General features: G+C 53.0%; 1 protein-coding gene and 1 long non-coding RNA gene across 3 annotated transcripts in view; one reads left to right on the forward strand and one right to left on the reverse strand.

Annotated features, from left to right (window-relative positions):
• Positions 1–16,072, forward strand: LOC121108344. The gene is made up of 3 exons (XR_005842803.2): positions 1–2,929; positions 9,013–9,166; positions 9,878–16,072. It is a non-coding gene; the product is annotated as an uncharacterized LOC121108344 (long non-coding RNA).
• Positions 13,311–20,699, reverse strand: part of B4GALT1 (beta-1,4-galactosyltransferase 1) — a 19,279-nt gene continuing 11,890 nt past the window's right edge. For both annotated transcript variants that reach the window (NM_205202.2, XM_015280592.4), the window contains exons 3-6: positions 19,005–19,192; positions 18,035–18,157; positions 16,864–16,968; positions 13,311–16,556 (exon numbers count right to left, since the gene is read on the reverse strand). In NM_205202.2, coding sequence (NP_990533.1) covers positions 16,421–16,556; positions 16,864–16,968; positions 18,035–18,157; positions 19,005–19,192 — 552 coding nt within the window. In that variant the 3' untranslated portion in view covers positions 13,311–16,420. The remainder of the gene's footprint in view (positions 16,557–16,863; positions 16,969–18,034; positions 18,158–19,004; positions 19,193–20,699) is intronic.

Below are 20,699 nucleotides of genomic sequence, written 5' to 3' on the forward strand. Positions count from 1 at the left end.
CTGAAGCAGCACCTGTGGCCGAGAACGAGGCCGCTGCTCATTTCTGTCAGGGCAGGAAGACTTCCTTCCTTGTGAGCTTCCGCCCAGGCCTGTGCCACGGCAGCAGCCCAGCTCGAGGGACAGGGCTGAGCCCGGGGCCTGCTGCCCTGTGCTGGCCTGGCCACAGAGAGAGTAGCAGGAGGGCTGTGGGCTGTGCGCCCCTGTGCTGCAGCTCCAGTAGCTGGCGGGGGTTCTTCTTGCTCCTCTGAACTGGAATCAGGGTGGCCACTTCATGTAGGTTAACTTGCACTGATACGCTGACAGCAGGCTTCTGAGGCATTGTCTGCACCTTAGCCGCCAGTCCTGTTTAACTGATGCACCCTCTGGGTATGGTGCTCTGCAGGGCCGCACACCACTGGGATTGGTAAGGGTGTGGGGCAACATCTGGCTTGCCTGCTTGTCTGCGTGTGCGGGTTTGTTGGCGTCAAACAAGGGATCTTACTCATTGTTTGCAGGCCTGAAATCAGCCCAGTGAGAGCATGGATGTGGTCACGCGTTGGGGAGTGGTACTGCATAAGGCAGTGTTTAATTAGGAAGGAACGTATTAGCATATAGTGAGTGCTTTGCTTCGGGACTGTAAGAGCTGAGAAATGGTGCTGCTCTAGGCAGAGCCTTCCAGAGGCAAGGGGACACGAGACAACACTGCTAAGTACACAGAGAGGAACTGGGAGCCCACCCGTGTTGCTGGGCTGTGACTGAGTCCAAAAGTCTGCAAGCCCTGGTTAATGCTAAAAGTCAAATAAAGCTTGCTGTCCCTCCTCACTGTGTGTAGGCTTAGGAGGAACTGCCAGGAAGCAATATCCTTGCATGGGTTGCTGGTCACACTAAGAGTCTCAGCACTGTTATCTCCCCGGCATGGGGCACTTCCTACTCGCTCACAGCGAGTGTCTGATATCAGAGCTGGGCTGCCAGCACAAGGGCTTGTGAAATCTGCTGCAGTCAGCCTCTCTTGGATGGACTTGTTCCTTGCTGTTTGTTTAGGCTTGGTGTACAATTTGCTGGATGAGCCATGGAAAACAGCAGAGTGTGAGAAACTGCCTGCCTTTGCCAAGGAAAGCTGTTCTTCGCTGTCTCCGTCCCCTGAGTACTTAAGAAAGTAATCCGGTAACATAAAGTTGAAGAAATACTGAGAGAGGCACAGAGCAAACGCTTGGCATGCTGCTGTTTCCTCTCAGTGATCCCAGCTCCTTTGTCCTGACTGCTGCTACAGGGGTGCGGTGATTACTGTGAGGAAGTATCAGTTTATTATGCCAGGCGTATCTCTTTTCAGTTATAGGTATATAGATGTCTGCTGGAGGTTGTTTTGAGAACAACTCCGATCCAGTTGGTAACAAAGCAAAGCCAGCTGTTTGCTTTAGCCAGCCTGAATTACGTGAAGCTGCAAAATCCAAAGATGGCAGCTATTTTTGTGCTGGCAGCACATGGGAGTCTGACTCAAGTCTGTAGGTGAATTCATCTGAATAGCTAATCATTTCCTGCCCTCCCCCTCGTGTGTTCCTGCCATGTAGCAGAGAAAGCCAAGCAGACAGGTTACCTAACCCACAACTGCTGCGTCCTCAGGCTGACATTCTTCTGAAAGGTGAAGCAGCACAGGAAGATGATCAGACCAGGTGGAATGTACAGCACCTGGCCCTCCTTCCTTGACAGCAGAAGGAGGGGATGGACAGCCCAGCTAAACCTTTCTGTGTGGCAAGTCAGAGCTCTCGGTAACTTCAGCTGAGGAGGGGGTCCCTGTGTGCCTCGGGCTGCGCATGCACGTTGGAAGCAGATTTTGGCTTTGTGGCTAGACACAACTGCAGCCAGCCTGATCTGGAGCTGGCAGCAGGCCTGCCCTAAGAGACATCTGTCCAGACCTCCAGAGGTCCTCACAGCCAGCAAAAACGGTGCCAGCTTTTGCGGTGTGTTACATGAGAAAAGGGAAGGTTTGGAATTCATTGTGTGACTTGAGAAACAGATGCAAAGAGAGCTAAGCAATCTTTCTGCAGCTAGGCTGTGCAAATGATTCCCAGTGAAGCTGGGAGTTAAAGTCAGACCTCGTCAGAATGGCTCATTTAAGTCAGAGCTGAGCACATGATTTGGAATCAAAATCGTTAGGGGGAGAACTTTAGCTCTTCTCCCAGCTGAAAGTTTAATATAATAATGCCTAGCTCTCTTCTGATTCAAAAGCAGCCGGTTTTCTTCAGCAAGTCAGGATTCGCTCATGGTTAATCTGTAAGCCACGGCTTTGACAAATGCGGGGTAACTTGGAAGCCGTGTAAGCTGGGGGGTTGGATGGTGTCACCATGCTGTTATACCCCTGTGCAGATCCTGCTGCATCCCTCCTGCTCTCCTCCCAGAGCTGTTTGAAGTCCAAGCCTTATGCTGGCCACTGGTCTGTGATGACTGGGGAGTAGGGCAAGGAGCCTGCAGTGGTGCAGTGACCCACATCTGTTTGCATCTGAGGACCTGGCTTTCCAAGCAGCCATATGCCTGGCTTGTGAGCACCTGCCTTGCAAGCCGCAGGGCTTTGCTTCCCATGGTCACTAGCATCAGAAGGCCACATAAACTTACGGTGACAATAATGTCCTTTTTCTGCTTTCCAGGTTGTCTTCTAGTGGGGTGTTTGCCTTTCTGAGCTTCCAGGCCACAAGGCTGGAAACAAGTCCTTCCACCAAAGCTTTCCTACCAGTCTGAAAATAAGATGCACCTCTGCAAGGCCAGCATCGTGAGGGGAACTGTGCAGGAGAGATAGGCTGTGTCATTTCTGTCTCTCTGCTCTTGAGAACATTTTTAGTAAGTCCTGAAAAAGAAACTCCTGACTGCTGCATCTTTCAGGGAGAGACATGTGGCTTGAAATTGGCAAGCAGCTTTAAGGACTCCTTACATTTGTACAAGAACAAGCTCATTGCTGGTAAGGCAAACCGCATGCTGGGCCGTGTGAGGAGGTGCGTGGCCAGCAGATGGACGGATGTCATTGTCCCCTTTGCTGGGCACTGGGGTGGGACGTGGGAAGGCTGGAGGGCGCCAGTGGGCAGCTGCAGGACAGGAACAGCTGTGGGTAGCCTGGCCAGAGGGGCTCAAGGTCAGCCTAGAACTCCCGAGAGGGCATCATCCAGTGGCTGAACACTTTTTTGGTAGCTCCAGCCCATACCACAGGGACAGCAGGCAGCAGCAGAGCACTGGCAGGCTCAGGCTTTGGTGGGCAGCCATGGGATGTGGTATTGGTGGGACAATGATGATTTCAGTCCCACGGAGAGCGCTTCAGCCACAGCCATGCAAAGCCATGGCCACCCTGGGCTGCTGCTGAGGGAACCTCAGCCGGCGCCGATGGGGTGCTGCACACTGTGGGTTTCATTCTGGCTTTATCTGAACCTTGGTGACATGGCAGGGAGGATTTATAATCCAGGCCCGTCACTGAGAGAGAGCCAATAAAATGTAGCTTGGACTAATTAGGCAGTAGTGCTCAGGAACTCCATTCCAGTTGCCTGGCCTCTGTTTTGACCCCTCTTTCCTTTGAAGTTCATGGAAAAGAGGGGAAAGGAAATGAGAGCAGAGGCCCTGCTTTTCCTGTAAAATGCCTCATTCCTTATAAAATTGTACGACAGAAATCTCTTTCAGCTGGACAAGCTGAATGCTTTAGTACACGCCTGCAGTCATTTTCCTCCTTTGTCTTGTTCCTCTGCTCGCTCAGTCGCCGCTCTGCATCAGTAAAACCATGTGTGTGCAGGCAGAAATGGGACCTTAAGAGGCAGCAGAGAAAACCTCAAAAAGAGCATTAGGGGACTCTGAGTTGCAGCAGCAGTACTAATTCCTGAGCTGGCTGGGAAGAAGATGATGTCAAGTCCTTGCTCCACAGTGCTGTGCAGTGTAAGGAAGCCAATTCCAGCTCCGCTCTGCATTTTCAGACCTTTCTTCCAGACAAGCCTGCTGGGATGCATAGCTTCATGCGTTTGCCAAGCCATGGAGCAACCACACCTACCACCCGCCCTCCCACATGCCAGCAGGAGAGCAGGCCGTGGTGGTGGAGGAGGCACGTAGCGTCTCTGGTCTGTCCCAGACACTGGGGGAGTTCCAAATGAGCACGGCTGATTGCCTCAGAGGGGGGCAACTGTCCCCCTCTCTCCATGTCTGTAACACCGGGCTGTGGGAAGACCTAGCTGGAGTCTCTGGAGGTCCGTAGTCCAACTTTCTTTCCTCCCTAGGCTGGGTCCACTTTTGCTGGGCCTCTTCCAGCTGGGTTTTGAGTATCTCCAGGGAGGTAGATCTGCTCTCTCTGTGGTGCGCTGCCCTCTCGGGGAAGAACCTTCTCACACCCAGCTGGAATTTCTCTTGCTGCAGCATGTGCCTGTTGCCCCAGCACGCCCTTTCCTTCTGCACCTCTGAGAGGAGTCTGGCGCTGCTTCTGCTGTAACCACCATTCAGGCAGTGTGTGATCGCGGTGAGGACTTCTGAGTAGTCCTCTCTTTGTACACCCTGCACCGTAACATCTTCTGTCCCAGGGACAAGCCTTCGCTTTTGCCTCTGCTGAGGTTCATGAGGTTGCATCTGGCCTGTTCCCATAGCCTGCTGAGATCAGGCTGAGTGGCAGTCTGTTCTCCCAAAATGCAGCAGCTGCTCTCGCAGTGACACCTCTGCTGGGGCAGATGGCCCCTTCCAGTGGGCACCTGGGTGTGTGGCAGGGGCTAGGCAAGGTGTCCCGAGAGCCGCCTGGCATCTCTTCCACACCTGCTGGGCACTCCTGGAGAGCTGTGGGAACTGCTGGTTCCCTGGAAGGCAGCTCACGGCATGCGGTCAGAGCTGGAGCCACTCTTACTTCTCCTTCGGGGGGGCGAAAGGACAGCCCGAGTGTGGTCAGAGATCTTCTGCAGCTACGCTGGTACTAGACCACCTGCAATCCTTGAAGTGAGGGTTTCACATCCTCTTTCAGGTGAAGCTGAGCTTGTAGGGATGAGACCCAAAAGTTGTTATAGTGAGGTCTGAGTTCCGGATCAGGTGAACGCTGGGTGTGGGCACCACGTCATGCACAGCATTTCTGTGTGCCTGGGAAATCTGGCCATGCCAGTGCTGGTGCATGCTGCTGCTTCCAAAGAGCCAGGCTTGCCTTCAGTGGGAAATGTTTCCTTGTGGAAAAAAAAAAGCACCTGCAGAAGTTACGCATGCAATTGTTCGCCACTGTGGGGCACTGAGATGCACAGAGCCAGCAGAGCCTCAGGAACCCCTGTGCAGTTTTTGCGGAGATGCCCGCTATGCCCCTTAACTTCGTGATCCCTGAAGTCCTAATCAATTTGTGGCATACTGATGGCCAGGCATTTATCATGGCATGTGCAGAGCAGAGGAGGCTATGTAAAAGCTGGGCATGGCACGATGTAGGTGGGCAGTCGCATGTCACTGCGAAGCGTTTGGAGGGGAAGCCCACCTCACAGCTGTTTCCAAGGCTGAACCTTGCAGCCAGTTGGGGTGACTTTAGCATGTAACTCATGACAAAGCTACTTCAAGGTGAGGAGCAAAATTAGAAATCAGGCTGATGGAGCTTTTATTCCCAGAGTTTGATCTGACGCTTGTGTTTCGTTTGTAAGGGCTGCGTGCAGGGCAGAGCGGTGAGATTAATTTCTGCGTACCCAGAGGCTAATAATATCAATGCTCTCTAATGACGTTAAATTGGGTTGATTATTTGCAGGCTGTGCCATATGTCCTGGTCACAATCCTGGGCTGGGCTCCCGGATGCCTTTACAAACGAAGCAAGGTGTGATAACAAGGAGTGGCTGAGGAGGGGCAAGTGACAGGAAGCAGAGCTGTGCCTGGCCAGCTGGCAGCCTTCCTTCTCCTGCACTGTGTGGCTGGGACCCTCTCCTTGCTGTTCCTTTAGCCAGGCCCCATGCCCAGAGTGGGGAAGCTCAGACCTTCCTGACAAAGGGAGAAAAGCCAGGAGGATATTCAGAAAAAGTAAAGCTGCCTCTGAGCTGTCTCCTTGCTTTGCGGATCACCCCTAAGCCAAGCCCTGATTGCCAAGGTCAGCTTCCACCCATGTTGCGTAAAAAAGGTTTGGCAGGTATTTGCCACAACGTGAGAATCTGTAGGCATTGCTTAGCGATCTGATTTCACGGCTGTGTGCCACAGACCATGTTTTACACTTCAGGGACGTACGAAAGGATCTCGGAACAGCCGCTGCTGTGTGAGACCAGCTCACTTCACCCACACAGTCTGAGCCCCACAGTGATGTGCTGGGTCTCACAGGACCCAGCGGAGCCCTCTGAAAGTCTCCAGCCCTGACTTACAGCAGGCTTCTCCCCAGCAGCAGGTCAGGCTGGCTGTGGCTCTGTACGTTTGTGTCTAGAAACAGGATGTCTCCCGGGATGGGGACCTCCTTTCTCCCTGCTGCATGCTCCTGGGAAGGCTGCCCTGACGCCCATGATAAGCCTTCCAGGGCTGCACTTTGAGGCTGCTGCTCCCTATTACATCAGCTGGCACAACCAGGAAATGCTTCGTCACTGGCAGAGGCCTATCCAACTGATGCTAAATCCCCTGCCATTCCTCCCCCTCCCCAGCAGAACCAGGTGCAGACCCTCCATGTCTCCTCACAGCATTCTTCCTGCCCTGGCAGATGCTTGCCTGCTCCTCTCCTGTTTTCCCGTTCCCCTCTTGAAATGCAGAGCCACAGACCAGCTGCTATTTCAGGTGCTTTCATGCTCAGGCCTCTGACGTGCTGTCACCTTTAGCATCTCCGGGTGATGATCACTAATGGTCATGCAAGGTCCTGGTGCTTACAGAAAGCATCTTTTTGCCAGATGTGTTTCCTCCTTTCCAGCGCAGGTGACAGATTTCTCTTGTCATAACAGTGGCAATGTGGCACGTCTATACTACCTGCCCCCACAGAAGATGCCCCCAGAGCACTGCACGGAAGCACTGGCTGTAGGTCTGGCATTTGCCCTGCAAAGAAGGAAACCTTGCTGCAGACCTAAGAGGCTGTTAAAGCCATCCTTGCTGTGAGCAGAGACAGGCACCACCAGAGGTCCCTTTCAACCTGAGTTTTCCTGTGATTCAGCAGGTTTTCTTGGCTTTTGTTCTCAAATCTCCCGGGCTCAGCTGCCCGTGCTTGAGGCCAGTCCCCGTACAGTGCAGCTGAAATGTGGGGTCAGACTGGTGGGAGGGTGGCCAAGGTGTGAGAAAGTGTCACATCTCCTTCTCTTTGGCCTAAAGATCTCTGGATATACGATGGCAGAGACCTTGTGATGTGATGTTCTCCTTGGTACCTGGGACGTGAGGGTCTTGTCCCTCTGCCTGGAGGAGGGCTGTTGCTCCAGTGGTCTGCCCTGGCCGGGAGAGAGAAGCTCTGCTGGAGGCCGTGTTCTTTAGCTGTCTTCCTTCAGGTACCAGCCTGCAAGGGCATGCTCTCCAGCAGAGTGGTCGGTGCTGATGGCATCCCAAGAATAGTCTGGACCACTGCCAGATCTCAAGCACTGTGGGGTACCTGGGCTCGGTGGCTGGGTCTTGGTGGCTGGGTCTGGGCAGCTCCACCTCCATCATCCGTAGGCCAGCACAGGGCCTGGAGATGGTCCCCAAGAATCACTGATGGTTTCCAAGGAACGCTTCTATGTCTCTGGTGGGATGCGTGTGCCAGGAAGCATGCAGTGAGGATATTCATCAGTTACAGGCTGGCTTTGGGGTGCACAATAGCAAATGTATAAAGAATGACTGCAAACCATTTCTCAGAGACTTTGCCTTCTTGCTTTTCAGTTCCTTGCCTGAGCTGCTGGCAGCATTGGTCTCAGGGCAAATGCTGCTGTTGCAAGTGTGACTCATCATGGAAATGCGTATTTATAAGCATCACAAGGGGCCTACAGAGATGAAAATTCTGACTCCCATCCACTTCTCTACAACTTCTCTACACTGGACCTGAACATTTCTGTCTCTGTTTCTTTTAACAACATCCTTCCTTTGCCAGGGACCGTGAGGTGCACAGTGCAGACAGCACCACCTCTTTGCTCCCTCGTGGGACCGCTGCTCCCAGTGCACGTGCATGGCCAGAATTGGCGTGGCAAAGGCAGCACAACCTCCTCCCTTCTCAGCTGAGATGGGAGCTGCTTGGCATCACCTCCTCTCTGGTCAGGCACTGGCAGGGCTGGGGCAGAGCAGAGCAGCTGCAGCTCTGGTGCAGCCCTCCTGGTGCAGTGGCCATCTGTGGAGTTAAACATCAGCAGGAGTTACTTCTTTCCCTTTGAAGGTGGGTCGTTACAGCTCTGCCCGTTTTGTGTTCTTGCCCCAGCAATGCTGAAACTCTGACAGCAGGGGTTGGAAATGTGATTTGTTACAGCATCGCAGTGCCGTTATGTCTGGTGCTTTTTCTGTTTCCGGGATGTTGTCTGGAACAGGATAATCACTTACTCATGTGCAACCAGCAGCCACATGGAAGCTGCTCACAGAGGAAGGCGCAGCCTATGCTAGCAGAGGGACTCCGTTCTGTTTTATTTTTCCAACCAGCATTCCCAAAAGAAATTAATTGAATGCCTCCCTCTGTTCCGGCTTTTGTGTTTGCTCTCACCAGCAGCCGGGGGGAAAGGGGCAGGGAAGGTGTGGGGTGCTGGGCTGAGGATAAGGACCTTGTCCTGAATTTTTCCTGTAGGTAACTGTTCTCATCCAGAAATGCCAGAATGGGGAAGATTTTTCTTCTTGGTTCTCATTTGTGTAGTGCGTTCACATGACCATAGATGGAATACTTTGGAGAAGATGTAAGAAGAGGGTTTCAGTTTAATCAGGTCCAGGCACAAATTTTGGACCAGCAGCTTAAGCAGCAGAGCACCAGCAGTGTCTGAGTGCTCCCTGCTCACAGAGCCAAGAGCTATCCGGGTGTTTTGTGAGAGTTTCTTACTCAAGAACCACTTCTACTTTTCTCCTATTTTCCTCTTCTCCCAAACACACACCAGTAGCCCTCATTAATAGCTGGTCTGAGCAATACTTGTGTGCCAAAAGGGAACACGGATGGGTGTTTGTTTGCAGGGACTTCAGTCACCTGGGAATATGTCAGGAGCACCAACGTGAGCGATGACTTACACCACGCCTCACCATCCTCTCTGGCAGCAGTGTGAGAATGGAGCGGAGCTGAGCCAGGATTCCCAGAAGGAAGAGCCCTGTGCAGGGGCAGGGTGGTGAGGTCAGCTGCATCTCTGTCAGAAACTCCACCGTTTGCAGGGGAAGGTTTTTAGGCAGAGGGCTGGAGGCACATGGCCTGCTCCCACGTCCATGTTAGCCTTGCTCAAATTAGTTGTTATTTATGCAAAGCAGGACTGCTCTGGTGGGGAAGGAAGTTCTGATGAGTCGGGGCGCAGTGGCTGCTCCTGAGCTCAGCTGGAGCACAGAGACGTGGCTGGGAGAAATACTGTTGCTGTGCATGGTAGCTTATTGGGTCCAGAGGACGCTACGGGGTCTGGGCTGTGTCTTTGCGCCTGGAGGGGTGAGGTGGGGCTCCTGTGGGTATTGAGGGACAGAGGAAGGCTCCTGCCAGAGTGGAAACAATGGTATGGGAGAGCAAAGGAAAGGGAAATGTGGGAGGTGCTCCCGTGGATATGGTGGGCTGGCCACCCTCTCTGCTGCATGGTGATATTGGACAAACATGGGACGTGCTAACGTGGGCCACCCTGGGGTGAAGGGCCAGCCCTGCTGGGGCCAGAGTGCTCATCTCTGACTCTGTCCTGGAAACAGGACATGAAAGGGCCTCTGCCATCTCCAGTGTTTTCAGGCAGGAGTGGTACGAAGGTGGGATGAGCTCTGGTTCATGCTCCTGCACCACTTTCCCTCTTCTTTCACCAATGGGAGTGAAATTTTATGGCCTTTCCTCTCTCTCTCTCCATCCTCACCTTTTCAGGTCATTTGAGAAACAGGTCAGAGGCAGCCAAGACCAAATCAATCTGCTGTTAACCACCCACTCCACAGATGCTGAGGCTGTACAGCTGGGTGACCCTATGAGCTGGGCTGATGTAGCCAGGATGAGCCACTTCTCTTTCTTGGCCACATCCTCCTAGAGTGAAACGTTCTCTCATCTGAGATCAGCTGTTGCCTTCCACTTGTCTCCCTGGGGAGGACCACCAGGCTAAACCAAGGTCCTCTGAGGTCCTCTGTCCAGGTAGGTTTGCACTTGTTGGATGTGCCATGCCTCTCGGGGAAGCAACACAAGTGATACGCTGCCTATGTGCACACTACATTTATTCACCACTATGCTTCAGTAGGAGGCATGACTCAGCTGGGCAGATCACTGTCCTGAATACTGAGGATGGGGCTTTCCACACAGCAAGCCCTTCATATGCTCTGTGAGACGTAGGCAATCGCTGGGGGCACACTGTCAGCAAACTGTAGAAACACATAAATCAGAAGGGAGCTCTCAAGCCCCGGTGCATCCCCTGCTCAACACATCGAACTCCCAAGTCAGACCTGGTTGCTCTGGGTCTCATCTGATTAGGTTTGTGAGGCCAACAGGGAGCCTGGCAGTGGGAATGGGGCTTCCTCACCACCTCACACAGACAGAGCATGGCTCTGCTGTGGGACAAGCACCGTCTCCCACCAAGGAGTTCAGTTCAAAGCTGATATTTCCAGGACTGGCAGAGCACAGTTTGCAGAAGTGAGCATGTGGCAGCGTGATGTCAGCAGTGATGGCTGCAGTTTCCATAGCAACCTGCGGGCATGAGTCAGCATGGCTGTGATGTCTGGGGGTGTGCAGACCCCCACCCAGCAGCTCAGCTCTGGGCATGGCACACGGAGGGGCAGCACTGAGTGTCCGAGAGCAGACAGCAGAGGGAATTAAATCAGCTAAACACGGGGATCCCTTTTTGCAGAATGGAGGCTGCCTGGGTAAGGCTCGCCCCAGGGCTGAGCTCCTCTTAGAATCCTCCTTGCATTTCTGCACCGTCTGCTGACGTTTTTGCCACATAATGGCTGGGGCTGTGCAATGCACTGTGGCCAGGTCCATAGGGCAGGGAACCCTCCTGGACGTGCCACAGCCGTGTTAGCTCAGTCTGCCTCTCTGCGTTCAAAGCAGTCTGCAGTCCTAAGGACAAGATATGTGTGCAACAGAATGTGTTCCCTTCTGAGACGGAGCAGATTCACGCATTTTGGTCTGCACCTAAAGGCTGTCTGAACTGCACCAAATCCCTCTTGTCCTTGCCCTCACCTTGTCAGCCGTTCTAGGTGACAAGTGACACTACTGGCCACCGGGAAATCCCCGAGTGCTTCTGTAAGTGCTGTGTAAATACAGAGTGCTGGGAGCAAGCTGTGCTTGAGGCGTGAACCTCTTCTGAGGTCTGACTCTTCCTCCAGATGTATGGCTGGAGCAGCCCTAAGGACTGCACACCCACCCTGGGTTGTCCCTCGCAGCACTGCACCCTTCTCATCTCCCGTCCAGCAGTAATTTCACAAACCTCTCAGTTTGCAGAGAAGTGAGGCTGACGTGGAGGTGGCCCAAGAGCAGCCCCAGCTCCGGTTCCTCTGCCATAGGATGTTCCTGTGTTGCTCCCCAGCTGCCGCAACCACGAGTGCAGGGAGAGTGCAACCTCTGCCACTGTCCCACACCCGGCATCCTTCCAGATTTCAGGCCTGAAACTGCTCAGAAGAGGAATTTCCAAAACAAATGTTGCTATTTGAAGAATGCGGGGGCCGGGGCGTGGGGAAGAAATAATCACAACAGAGATAAGGACCTGACAGCTGCACAGGCTCTGGCTCGGGCTGGTCTGGGACAAGGATCGCCCCAAGCCAGAGCTGAGGGACAGGCTGGGGAAGCGGCAGCACAGAGGGGCTGCTCCGCTGTCCCCCTTTGCCCCAGGCTGCTCAGGGTCCCTCTGCCTGGGACTTGTTCTGCTCGGCCTCCCTCCAACCACGTGGCACTGCTGTGATGTCTGTTCCTGTGGAAAACACCCGAGGCCTGGGGTCTGCACCCCTCCTCCCAGCCCGAGGGAAGGAGCGGAGCAGCTCAGGGCCGGGAGTTCAGGAAGAACTGGTTTGCAAAAACCAGATGTCTGCACCCGGTTTGGCTGCTCTTTCCCTTGGTTTATGGCAGCTGGGTGTGCGCAGAAGCAAGATCCCTCTGTCTGCAGCGTGTTCCCCTCTTGATGGCATCTGGGGTTGCCTTATCCCCATCAGCTGCAGCACAAAGGGCTCTTGGTGCTGCCCACAGATGCACTTCAGTCTCTGCTCTCTAGGGCTGAGCTCACATCTGGTGTTATTGGCCCCCGGCTGCACTTCTGTCATTTATTTATTAAAGTTAATTTCATCAGGCTGCAGTGATTTATTCAGGTCTGGAGCCTCCTGTAACAGGGAGCCATTATTTGCTGTGCCACCGCGTCTCTGCCATCTGCAACCTCCATGCATGTTCCATAACAGCTGCTTTCCAAAAAGGTCAGCGAACTACTCTGTCAGCCCAGTTCCTGGTTTCTTGGTCTTACCAAGCCATCAGGTGATATTAAATCAAAAATATGCGGAGGGAAGCCGATTATGTAACAGGAACACCGTTCCCTTTATTTGATTAAGGCAGTAATCCCATCTTGTTTTTCTCTGAAAGGAAGGAAAACAAGTCTGACAATACCGTGCCTCACCTCTGATTGGAGCAGCATTTCAGCCTCCTTGCTGACCTCGATGCTGGTCCGGTGCTTGGATTAGTGGACAGCTGTTCCCTGGATTGCATTTCCTTTACCTTGGTGCTGGAAGCACACTGCCAGCTTCCCTTCTCTAAGGAACTGCAAGAGAGCCCCAGTGGATTGCAGAGTCCCCGCTGCCCTCCGGACTGCCCCCCAAAACAGGGGCTGCTTCATCAGAGGCTTTGGCAGCTGCGTGCTTGGTGTTCTGCAGTATTTATACATGGAGAGGGACCTTGCTGAAAGCTGGAGGAGATCTAGGGTGGGAAGGGACCTTAAAGCCCACCCAGTTCCAACCCTCTGCCCCGGGCTGGTTGTCCTCCCCAGACCAGGCTGCTCAGGGCCCCATCCAACACAGCCTCAAGAACCTACAGGGATGGGGCAACCCCATTTCCCCAGGCAGTCTGCGCTGGTGCCTCACCATCCTCTGAGTTTAGAATTCCTTAACGTCTAACCTAAATTTCCTTTTCAGTTTGAAACTGTTCCCCTTTGTCCTACCACTGTCCATCCATGTAAATATTCTCCCTCCTCTTGATAAGCTTCCTTTAAGCACTGGGAGCCACGCCATATCCCCTTGGACCTCACAGCAGCTTCTTCAGCCCTGCATCACTCCTGAGCCCACCCAGACAGAGAGAGCACCCAGAGGAGCCCCTTTCATCAGAGTAATGCTGCCAAACATCGTAACTGAAAATACTTTATTTGACACCAGCAGTAAAATAGGAACATTGGACTATACATCCATAGGCATATAAATGATAAAAATGCAAAAGCAAAACCATCTGCGGGAGAACCATGAACAGTCTGGTACACAAGTAACATCCAGGGGAAAAAGCTGCATGCCGGGACCCTCCCCCATCCCTGCAAGCCAACAGCAACACCAAGGAAACTGAGCACTGGTGCTTCCTCTGCAGCTATTCCTTGCAGGTGTCCACCGCTATGCACAGCACTGCTTTGAGTGTTGCTGCAGGAGGGGAAGAGCCACCCGGTACAGGTGAGAGCTGAGTTCTGTGTAAACATGAGCGTTTGTGGAAAAGGCCCCCAAGGGCAGTTTCTGGGCCAGGCTGAAAGCATTTCACCAAAAGGAGCACAGCTTATGCAGCGGCAAGAGTTGGATACCACAGGTTGGCCCCGCATGGTGAAACAAATGAGAAGCAGCCCCAGCTCTGACACAGCATTTGTGTTGGAGAAGAAGCAAGGCGGCAGCTTCCTGCTCCACCAGCGTCTGCATGCTGAAAACCATTTTCAGGTTTCCCAGTTTTCCAGTTCCCATCTGCCCACTCTTTCAAGGCACGCCTGTGGACAGCTTCAATTGCAACACCAGAAGCAAGCGCTCAGACCACCTGCACGATATTCCGTGATTCCAGCGTGCAGCAAAAACAACAACTCATGACACTGTTTTTAATCTCCAGCTAACCAGAGAAAAAACAAACAAGCAAAAAAAAAAAAAAACCAACAGAACACTCAGATGCAAAAGGTGGACGCTTTGCATAGCCAGTGTGCAGGCACGTGCCTCCACAGTCACAGGTTCCAGCTTTCTGGAGCACAGAGGCTCAGGGCCAAACCAAGGTGCTCTGTCAGAGACCCTGGATTGCCAGTAGGTGCTCAGTAGGGTTTGGTGCTGAGCTGCCCTGTGGAAGCAGGGCCCAGAAAATGTAAAAACCTCGGAAAATGTAAAAACAAAGCCACTACCCTTCCCTGTATCTCAGTTACTGGTGCAGTCTGCAGCTATGCCAGGGTTCTGCAGATGGGTATCAGGCCTGGCTTCTGCAACACATTCTACTCCTGCATCCTCTTGCATCTACACGCACCAGAGCCTGACCTGCCAAGAGGTCATTCCTTTAATGTGCTCTGCAAGCCCGCTCTCATGCCATGCCAAGCGCAGCCGGTGCAGCAGGTCTGGCCAGCAACTGTGTGTCAGCGCATGGGGTGAGCACGTTTCCAAAGTGTCAGTGGAAGGGCAGCTGGGTACCTCGCTGTGAGCATAGTCTGTGCATCCTTGGAGCCACCGCTGGCTAGGAAGACACATCAAGACAATAGAGCAAGGCACTGTCCCCCGGCCCTGCAGGATCCCACCCCTGTAGTGCAAGGGTTCAGCAAAACTGTCAGGTCCTAAATGGTCCTAAATCCCCAAAAAGGAAAAGAAAAAGAAAAAAAAAAAAGGAAAAAAAAAAGTCAAGGGGAAAGAAAAAAAAAAAAAAGGCAGTGCTGAAGATGATCCCCAATACACGTGTCCCTGATTTCAACAGCCTTCAGCACAGGCCAAGGAAGTGCAAATTGCTGTGATCAGAGCTGGCGGGCAGAAACTCACCAGGAGGAATTAGGTTTTCCGCTTTGGCAGAGAGAGCTTTACACCACTTGAAGCAGCTCCAAGGCACCGGTGCCCGAAGCTTTCCCTGGGCCGTGGATGGGAGCAGCGGTGCCCAGCAGAAGGCAGTGCCCTGCAGCACTGCTCCATGCCTCCCCAGAGCGCTGTGTGGAATCCTGGCACAGCAAACCTCTCAGCAGAGGCTTCCGAGCAAACGCACCTCCGGGTCCTGCCAGCACCTCAGCAGCCCGTGGGCAAACGCCAGGGCAAATTCTTGTATGTTATGACACAGAGAGCCTACCAGCCTGAAGATAAAGGAGGCCTTGAAGCGTACGCCATTATGCTGCACCCTGCTTTAATCTGGTATTAAATATACCGCTTAGGATATACAAATTACTTTTAAAAGTTATCAAAAAGTTACAACAACAATAAAAGTAATAAGTGAGTTCAAGTTTCACACATGACCTTGCAAGCAGAATGTCGTTCTTAAGAACCTTCAGACCATGTTTAAATAGCGTGGCAACTTCCTACCACTGGTAAAAGTGTCTGTGAATTTTAAGGCTATCAATTCCTTGTGCAATTAAACCCATCCGCTCTTTTGGGGGAAGAGCAAACAAGCAAACCAAACTGACCAACCGACCGAAGAGATCTCCCAGGTGTCTTGCTCTGCTCAGGCAAGAAAAGATAAAATAAAATAAAATAAAATCACACCCGACAGGCAGGTTATGGGGAGCCAGCAGCTGCTGCGGGTCATGGAGAGCTCTGCTGCACATCCCTGCGGCTCCCAGCCCACGCACAGAGCTCTCCGAGGGCACATCCTGCCTCAGCTCGCTCGGAAGTCTCTTTTGAGACCGAAAGGAATAGTGAGGTGTGCTGAATCCACACTTGGTTATTCGTCATGCGCTCTGCACGCGGAGAAGATTGTTTGCTTTGGTCACCAGTAGGAAGAAAAAAAAGAAGAAGAAACCCCACGTAATTTTGCCTCTGTTAAAAAAAAAAAACAAAAACAAAAAACAATCTAACGAAATGAGTAAACTCGTACAATTTTAGCAGCGTTTTACAGTCCTTCATAGAGATAAAAACGAGGAATGAATTAAAAGGAATGTTTTCGTCCACCCAATTAAAAAAGAAGAAAGCCGTATCATGGGCGGTCGCTGCTGGTGCACCACGGCTGCAGTTGGCAAACTAACCCGGGACCAGCGGTGACCGAACACGGGGATCAGATTCAGCATCTCCTGGCAAAAAGGAAGTATTTACAACTGTTACGTACAGCCTCTGAACTTACAAAACAATGGAGAGCTGGAGGCGAAGTTACAAAAACAACCGACGGGAAAAGCAGTCGTCCAGCCCTTTTGGAGAGGCTCTGACATGCAGAGAGACCTCCGTGTTGTTCATCACAACCCTTATAAAACCCGACGACACAAAGAATCTGCCAGCCCAGCGTGCGGGGCACCGTCCCGAGGTCTCCGCCGTGCCGGCCGTGTCAGCTGCCGGGCGCTCCGATATCCACTGTGATCCTCGTGTACAGAGGGAACCTGTCAGTCCTTAGCACCTCGTAGGAGAGCGAGTTCAAGCCATCAGAGCTCATCGTCTCCCTGGTGTGAGCAATACGGTCAAACCTGCGGAGGGGAAAAGCAAACAAAAGCCTTTCAGCGACCCCCCCCTCCGGCTCCCGTTCTTTTTGCCCTCGGGCATCACCCTCCCCTCCACCCCCTCCGGGGAGCAGCAGTGGGTGTCAGCGTGGGTGCCGTCAAACCCACGGGCAAAGTCAGCACGCTCTCAGCAAGCTCTCTGAGCAGCAAGGCTTGGGCTGCTCCACCAGCCGTGCTGCTAAGAACCGCTGGCAGCTCGTTCACGGCATGCCTGGGGCTTACGCAGGGGAGCTTTGCAGGGTGTGGGAATGGCTCTCGGGCAGCAGACACGCACCTCTCCGGGTTGGGCTCGTTCTTCCGATCACGCGAGTGGCGAATCATTCTGCATTTCCCAATGACAGCATCTGGCCGAGATATGCCCATGCCTTTGAACACCAGCCTGCCAAAAGCAAGAACGTCAGGAGACGGGGAGCAGAGAAGGGCTGTTCCAGCACCTCCCGCTAACAACCACAGCCTGCTTTTCATTGCTGCTGAGGGCTGATCTGTGCGTTTGCAGCTTGCTAACATGCCAAGTGCACCAGCGATAGGAATGGGGACACCCCTGCCAGCACCAGGCACCTGCTAACCCACCTCAACCCAGGCAGCTCTGCCAGCATCAGCGCTGACCTCGCTCCATGCTTTAGACTGGAACTTGAACGGGAGGCATCCAGTTTTTAACCGTCTGGACAGCAGCCAGACAAGCATGCGTCTTTCAAGGTGTGGAAGCTCAACTGCTGCACCGGTAGAAACTGAACTGAGTGGTGGTGAAACCACATGGGGAAGGGACAGCCCATCGCATTGGTGTGCTCTCTACAAGGCACGTGCACATGAGGGATGCCAATGCTGGAAACGTGCTCGACCTCTTCCTTCCTGCATCTCCCTCTGTGTTTTTTGTATAGCACCTCCCACCCCTAGAAAGCCAAGTGCCCCAAAAGACGGGACTACCACCTTCCTTGGTTTATTAAACAGAAGCGCTGAGGACCTGCAGCTGTCTGAGGAAGCCCTCCCTGAAGCTCAGGAGAGTTTGGAAAGACTAAAGAAAAGACCACGCAGGGTGTATCTTGCAGTCAAAAGCTTCTCAAATCTCAGTTCCCATTATTATTTCTCAAAGCCCCATCTTCCTGGGAACCCCCACCGACACCCCCCTGCCTTCACCTTTAGTCAGAGCTGGCTCCAGCCTGGCCAGCACTAAGACCTTACACTTCATCTGCAATTCTGGGCATCGCTCAGCCTTCCTCCAGATGGGAAGCAAGGGCTTGCAGCGTTGTTTAGAGCTCCTTAAAACCTGACAGACAAATCTCTCCCAGGCACAAAGGGATGCACTGGCAGGCTGCCACCTGTGGAGCCTTGGGATGGGCTCTGTGGGTGATGGTTTTCTCCTCCCACTCCCACTGTGCACCCCAAGCCCCCTCAAGGCAGGCCCTGATGGGTGGAGGTGCTCCAGCTGCAAGGTGGGTACTCTTTACCTGTTGTAGATGTCATCATCTTCGCCTCCCCAGCCCCAGTAATTGTTTGGGAACCCATTGATCTTCGTGAATTGTTCTTTGCTCAAGGCAGACACACCTCCAAAATACTGATTGTAGGGTAACCTAGAATTAAGGAGAACACGCCATTAGGGGTTGCAGTGCCCTTTGCCCCATCCTGTGGTCCAGCAACCAACCCACCAGTGGGACCCACTGGGACTCAGATCTTGTTTGCTTCAGCAAGCAGAAGTCCCTGGGGCCTTTCTGCTCTAAGCTTCACCTGGCTGCAAGGAGAAACCACAGGGCTGCTGACAGTCCTGCTCTGGGCAGGGCATGGGTCTGGGCAGAGATAGGCATTGCTGGCCATGTGGGGCCAAAACCAGTGTTCACTTAGTAGATGAGTTTTTACACCCCCACATGGAGATCTGGCAAGGAAAAAAGAATGGAAAGAAAAGCCACAGCTGTGTTGGCAGCAGCCTGAGGAACACATGTGCTGGCAGGCACTCAGTTTGGTGCTGCCCCCAGACACCAAGGCAGGTCCCTCTGTGGTCTGAAATGGAACAGCCAAAAATACTTCATTTTGCTCTCAAAATAACAGCTGACAGCCTTTTCTGACATCATGCGTGGTCCTCACTGTATGGCAGTGCCTCGCTTTCCAGGCTAGGCAGAAACAAGAGCCATCTGACATTCTGAAACACAAGAAGGGGCACTGACACCTGCAGGACACCAGTCTTCCCATTCCTCCCAGCCCTGCGTCTGGCTGCTCAGCCACTGTGCATGGCAGAGATGGCTCTGCTCCACACCGTGCTGCAAGCCACCCACACCCCGCAGGGAACATGTGTGCCATGGCAGAATTTTCCAGATAGGTTTTCCTCAGGCTTTCACTGGTGGGTGGGGATGTGCAGTGCTGCACCTGGCCTACAGCGATCATGGCAGTGTTAAGAAGGAAATGCCCCTCCGAAACGCATCTCACCGAAATCCGAATTTATCCATGGAGACAGAAAGGTGCCTTGGTTGGCTGTAGCACTTGTAGGTGTTCCTGTCATCCATTGGGATCAGGTCTACATCACTAAACACAAAGCAGTCATAGTCATACTCCTTCAAAGCTTCCGTGAATCCTACATTCAGCAGTTTAGCACGGTTAAATTCTTCGTCTCCATCCTGGTTTAAAACAAATAAACACTGAATTAAGCAGTGGAAACCAGCAGTCTCCTACCTGCTGTGGGGTTCGTGGGCCTTTGGCATCGCTGGGAGGTGGCACTGAGCTGGTCCCAGCTGTAGAGCAGCCACATGGTCAGAGAAACGGGCCCGGCCTTCTGCACAGAGGCATTTTGCAGCACTTTTGCATTTTCCACTTTGCAGCACAAGTGCCACACAGATGCGGCCAGCAGGTCACTGAGCTGCTCTCAGGTCCAGCAGTGGGGCTGTACCCACGTGCCCAGTGGTGGCCCAGGACGGCTTGTCACCCAGCACAGGCCGTGGCAGCAGCACCAAGCCCAAGCCCTGCGCAGGGAGCAGCACGAGGCAGTGCTGAAAGAGACTGGAGCTTTTTGCCAAAACCCAAACTGTCAGCCCCTCCCTGCTCTACCACATCCAACCTCCCCCTCTCCACAGCTTCAAGCAACGTCAAGCAAAGGACCGCCTGCCATGCCTGGCTCCAGCAGCATGTGCACGCACGCATGCGAGTGTGCAAATCACCTCCCCGCCCTGCTACAAGTCTGATGTGGGACACAAATCAAGGACAGATAAAACTCAGAGAGCAGCCTCAAGCATCACATTTACCTTTTCTCTTGAATGGCTCTGGTTCGTTAATAAATAATCTGTTTGGAAACTGATTAATCCAAACTGGTTAATGGCTCTCCAGCCCGAAAGCCAACAATTTAACCATGAAACAGCCACAACTATCTATCTTTCAAATGAAGGATTTAACATGCAAGTGTCAAACCACAGCTTTCAAAAGCTTTCGGTGCCTGCCTGGGGCCTAAATGACTTCACAGAGAGGAGCGAGCTTTAGCGGAGGAGGATCTGAGCCAGTTCTCAGCACCCTCACCTGAAATAAAAGGGTTCATGCCTTAACCAAGGTGGTGGGAAGCTGATCACCATCGTGCATAAGCAAGATCTGTGAAAACTTGAGCGCAGGAGGTAAAGGAAAGCTGAACAAAGGGGATGGGGAGAGGGAGTGGCTGCAGCTGTGGGAACAGAGAGCTTTGGTCTGTGGGCAAAGGGGCTGCTGAGCCCATGCACACCCAGCCCCGCAGCGGGGGCTCACGGCACTGGCACAGCCAGGGTCGCCAGGAGAGCTGACCCACAGGGAATGTTTTTGGGCCACGCCAGAAGCTGGGCCTCAGAAGCAATGCTCAGGGGCTCTCCTGCACCGGGAGCTGTGCTTGCTCATTTCATCCCCTTTGGCTGCTCTGCTCTTCTCATCACACCACTTCAAGGCAAAGAAAGTGTTCCATATTGGTTTTGTGATCAGCAGAGGCTCGGCCTTGTTTAACCCACGCCTTCAGGTGGCCTCTAACTCACCCAGGGGATACACAGGGATTAATAATTCTACCAGAAGCTGCACTTTCAAACCTCTTGAAACCACCTAAGAGGCTTTGCTTTTTGGAGAAAACTGTTTGGTAACCAAGATGATTCAGAAGCATCAGCATCTCTGCAGTATGTG

Source organism: Gallus gallus, chromosome Z, assembly GCF_016699485.2.
Source record: "Gallus gallus isolate bGalGal1 chromosome Z, bGalGal1.mat.broiler.GRCg7b, whole genome shotgun sequence".
Classification (NCBI taxonomy): Eukaryota; Metazoa; Chordata; class Aves; order Galliformes; family Phasianidae; genus Gallus; species Gallus gallus.